Source organism: Mesitornis unicolor, unplaced genomic scaffold, assembly GCF_000695765.1.
Source record: "Mesitornis unicolor isolate BGI_N332 unplaced genomic scaffold, ASM69576v1 scaffold47712, whole genome shotgun sequence".
Lineage (NCBI taxonomy): Eukaryota > Metazoa > Chordata > Aves > Mesitornithiformes > Mesitornithidae > Mesitornis > Mesitornis unicolor.
In genome coordinates, this window is record NW_010169465.1 from 33378 (window position 1) to 37484 (window position 4107).

Consider the following 4107-nt stretch of genomic DNA (forward strand, 5'->3'; position numbering starts at 1 on the left):
AGAATGGCAAAATGGAATATTACTGCAGAGTCAACCATTTACTCATATGGAACCAGCAACAGAATAAGGTACGCCTAGAAAGTAAAAAATACTTCTAAGTATTATACTACTTTACAACTACAAAACTACCCTCAAAGGGATACTTGCTATCTCAAATAAAGTCTGATATTTAAAAATGTTATTTATTAATACTACTACTCGCAATTAGCTTTGTTTATACTTTCCTATTTCACTTTACTCAGTCCAAACCAATTCTTTAGGACTACATTTTCCTTCAATTCAGAGTTTATCCTAGTTCTTATGAAGAACAAATTAATCAATCTGCATTCAGAATACTATCTTACCTCAATCAAATTTTTTAACTTAAAACCAACCTGGAAATTAGTGAAATTCTGTAAGGAAGCCTGACCACTACAAACAAGGTATACCGATAGGAGAACAAAGTACTTAGGATTACTGTAATAGAAAGAATTATATGCATACCTAAAATTATCACCTACTAAATCTCTATTTTCTGAGATAACAGGATCCTCCTTTTCACTTTTAATGCAGATGCTACTATAGGGCGCCTTCACGGGACAATCTTCACAGACTGCAAGTGCATGCTCCTCTTCAGTACTGGTTCCAAAAAGGTCAGGGTCATCCTGAATCACATCAATGACAAGAATATCTTCTTTGTAAGCTTCAAGAATATCTGGAAAATTTTGACTTTTGTGTTGTGAAAGATTCCCTCTTGATTTGCTATCATCATTTATTTCTAATGCAACAGGGTGGTCAATTGCATTCCAAGAAGAGTCAGGAAAATCAGATTCTGGTACACATTCAGTACCACGGAAATCAGGCACAGATGACTCCAGATGTCCATCAGGAGATGGACTTGGATATAAAAAAGAATCTTCAGGGAGTGCAGACACCTCATTTGAAAGGTTTTCAGACTCATCAAGCTGGAACTCCTTACTGTTGATCTCATCTGCTTTTTTCTTCATGGAAGCTGCAGACATAGCATCACTCACGATAGGAAGAGGCTGCTGCTCAGAATTTACCAAGGAAGTCTCTTCACCCATCTTCTGACTTCCTGAAACACCAGTGCTGTCAAGAAGCTCCAGTAGATCACAGGTCTTTCTTTCAGATGAACAGCCAGATTCCCATTTCCTGGGTTCAGGTTTGTCTCTGCATAAAGGAATTTTGAATTTTGTCAGGTTTCCAGCCTTCACCACTTCCATTAGCTTTTGACCAGAAAATGTCTGGTTCTCTACTGATGCTTTACATCTGATGTTTCTTCTAGTTTTGTTACCTGCAGACGTCACAGATGGTTTTCTTTTTCTTACAACTCTTTTATCTTTTTGTTTAGTGGTAGAATTGAAGGTTGCTTTAACTTCTTGCACATCATCATGGTTAAAAGCCATAGTGCTTCTATCCATACTAACTGATGATTCCACATTTTCATTGCTCATTCTCAAAGTCTCATAAATATCCACAGAAGAGGATTCTGGTGTTTCAAGTGAACTCAGATATTCAGTATTTGGATCCATTATTTTATCTGTAGATTCTTTGTTATGTTCTGCAGATGACATAAGCAAATCCAGCTGTCTCAAATTCCCAGTCACAGCACTGTTCCCCACGGCTTTAACACTGCTTTTATCAGAGGATTTCTCAAAGGCAGCCCTTAAACGTCTTTTTCCTTCCAAGACAGATTCACGATTTTTACAAACCCATTCAGAAGTCCTGGCACAAGATTCAAAAGGCCAAGCGTTTTTACCAGTCATAGGTACTGTTCTTTGACAGGTAAACTGCTGCAATTTCTTATTGACTTTGTTCAATTTTTCACCTGTCTTGCTTTTGTGACAGTTAGAAACATTGTGGACCTGAGCTAGCACTCTCAGGCTACCTGAGGCAGCAGAATGGTGTGCCACACTCTTTGATTTTTCTCCCTTTCCTATTACAGAAAGCTCAGATGTCTTCTTAAAGCCATCTTCAAATGCAAGTGATTTGGTACTATTCTTTCTCCAGTCTGATATATTTTTTGCTACACGAGTATTTTTTCCTGTATGAAGATCTGATGTATGACCACATGAAGCTGACAGAGCAATTTCTTTACCATTTAGTCCCAAGGCTGCAGTGGAGCTTGACATGGCAATGGACGCTTCAGTTTCTAACTCACACTCACGGCTTCCATTAGCGATGTCTGTGAAAATATTCTGCGCTGCCAATTTCTCAGTGATTTTCATTTTTTTTCTAGGCTTTCTACCAATATTCCACTTTTTCCCCCTTAAACACTTACTGTTTTCACTCTGATAGCACAAAAAGCACTCTTCTCTGCTTTGAGCTTCTTCTTTATTAAACAATAGACCACTTTTAATGTCTGATCTCTCATTTTGTATTCTACTACTGCTGCAGTTCATATCACTCTGTTCTACAGCATCATCAGGAAAAACATGCTTTCTTTTATCCTGGGCTACATGGAAGAATCCACTTAATTTGTAACTGCTGGTAGTTCCACTATCTGAAGACTTCACAAATGTATTGATGTAACTACAGGCCTCTAATCTCACAAATGGATTCTTTTCTGTTGCACAGAGCAAGCCATTACAATGGTTTAGGGCGTTTCTGCAATGTTCAGCATCACACTTTGCAGATGCATTTCTTACTTTTTCAGCTGAAGTTACACTAAAACTTTGAAAGCACTCGATTTGATCAGTTCTGGGTTTCCTTTTTTTATACTGCACATCCGACTCTTCTGTTACAGGACGGCACAGAAAGCTCTTGCTTTGAGTCCCACCTAAAGTAGTAACTGTAAGAGGTTCAGAGTAGTGAGCTTCCTTTTCCTTGGAATCTTCTGATTTGTTTTTATTTTTCTTAGGTTTCTTCACAGTCTGTGTACCAGAGTCTTGCTCAATTGCTTTCCATTTTTCTTTTGCTGATTAAAAAACAAAGAAGCGTCATTAAAGAATACGCTAAGGGAAAAAAAAGACTACCCTATTTCGATACTTTATAAGAGAACAAGAAACATTCAAGGCTACTAAAGAACATGATGCTGCATATGGCTAAAACATTTCTGTAAAGTTTTACCATTTTTTAAAAAATGAGCATTATTAGCAGACTTACAGTAACAAATGATGTTGTGTCTTCAATGTAAAGATGAACAGAACCTTAAGGTGTCATAAGGACACTGGAACTTTTATATTTAAAACAAAGGTGGAAACCAAATTAAAGCAAATCTGGCAAGAAAATGCAGATGCTATCCACACACTTGGCCTTAAAATCTTTTGTTTACACAGTAGATTCTCTGTAATAGGAAAGCTTGTTCATAAGAATATAGTAATTTATTTCAGATACAGAGTCCAATCAAATGCATCAGACTGTTCAAGAAGATCCAGGAAAATGGCAAGACTTGCATTTTTATAAAGTATTACTCTTTATTTAAGAGCAAATACAGATTATGTAAAAAAGTGTACATCTGAAATTTTTCCTGGAGAATGGACTCATGAATATACTAGTAGAATGTTAGGTTTTTTAGATCTTCGTTTTCATAATAAGCAGGATACAATTTTAAGACCTCAGTTTTTCAGAATATGGTTTCTAGTTAAAAATATTAATTAATAACAACCTACAGCACATACTTGCCATTTGAAGACACCCACTTTGAAAGTAAAATGTCTTTCAGACAATTGTCCTGGGAAAAAAGACACTTTAAAAAAATCCTCTTTCAAAATTATTTGTTTGATACAATACTCTTTTAAAACATCAAAATACAATCTTTGTTTCTACATCTTTTAGGACTGTGCAGAGCACAGCAACTAAAAAGCAAAAAGTTCTTAAAACGAAAACCAGCATCCTACACAGCTAAGAACTAGAACAAGACAGCATTACACATATTAAAAAAATATACAGATGAATGAAAAATTTACTATTTTGACTATATTTGGCTCCCCCCATCCCCAAAAAAAGTACCTGGTCTCCTCTCCTCTGTGCTAAAGAACAGCTTTACTCCTTCAAGAAAAGCCATTTCTCTTTCTAAAATCCTGTTTTCTTTTAAGAAGGGTATTCACAGTACTGTAAAGCAGATCCTAGCTACACTTCTTCCTACACTTCCTACACTTCCCTACA

General features: G+C 36.3%; 1 protein-coding gene across 1 annotated transcript in view; it reads right to left on the bottom strand.

Moving 5' to 3' along the window:
- The window catches only part of TOPAZ1 (testis and ovary specific PAZ domain containing 1), a 33310-nt gene that overhangs the window by 27930 nt on the left and 1273 nt on the right, over positions 1–4107 (bottom strand). Inside the window, exon 2 of the mRNA XM_010179346.1 lies at positions 484–2917. Within this exon, the coding sequence (XP_010177648.1) occupies positions 484–2917 (2434 nt within the window). The remainder of the gene's footprint in view (positions 1–483; positions 2918–4107) is intronic.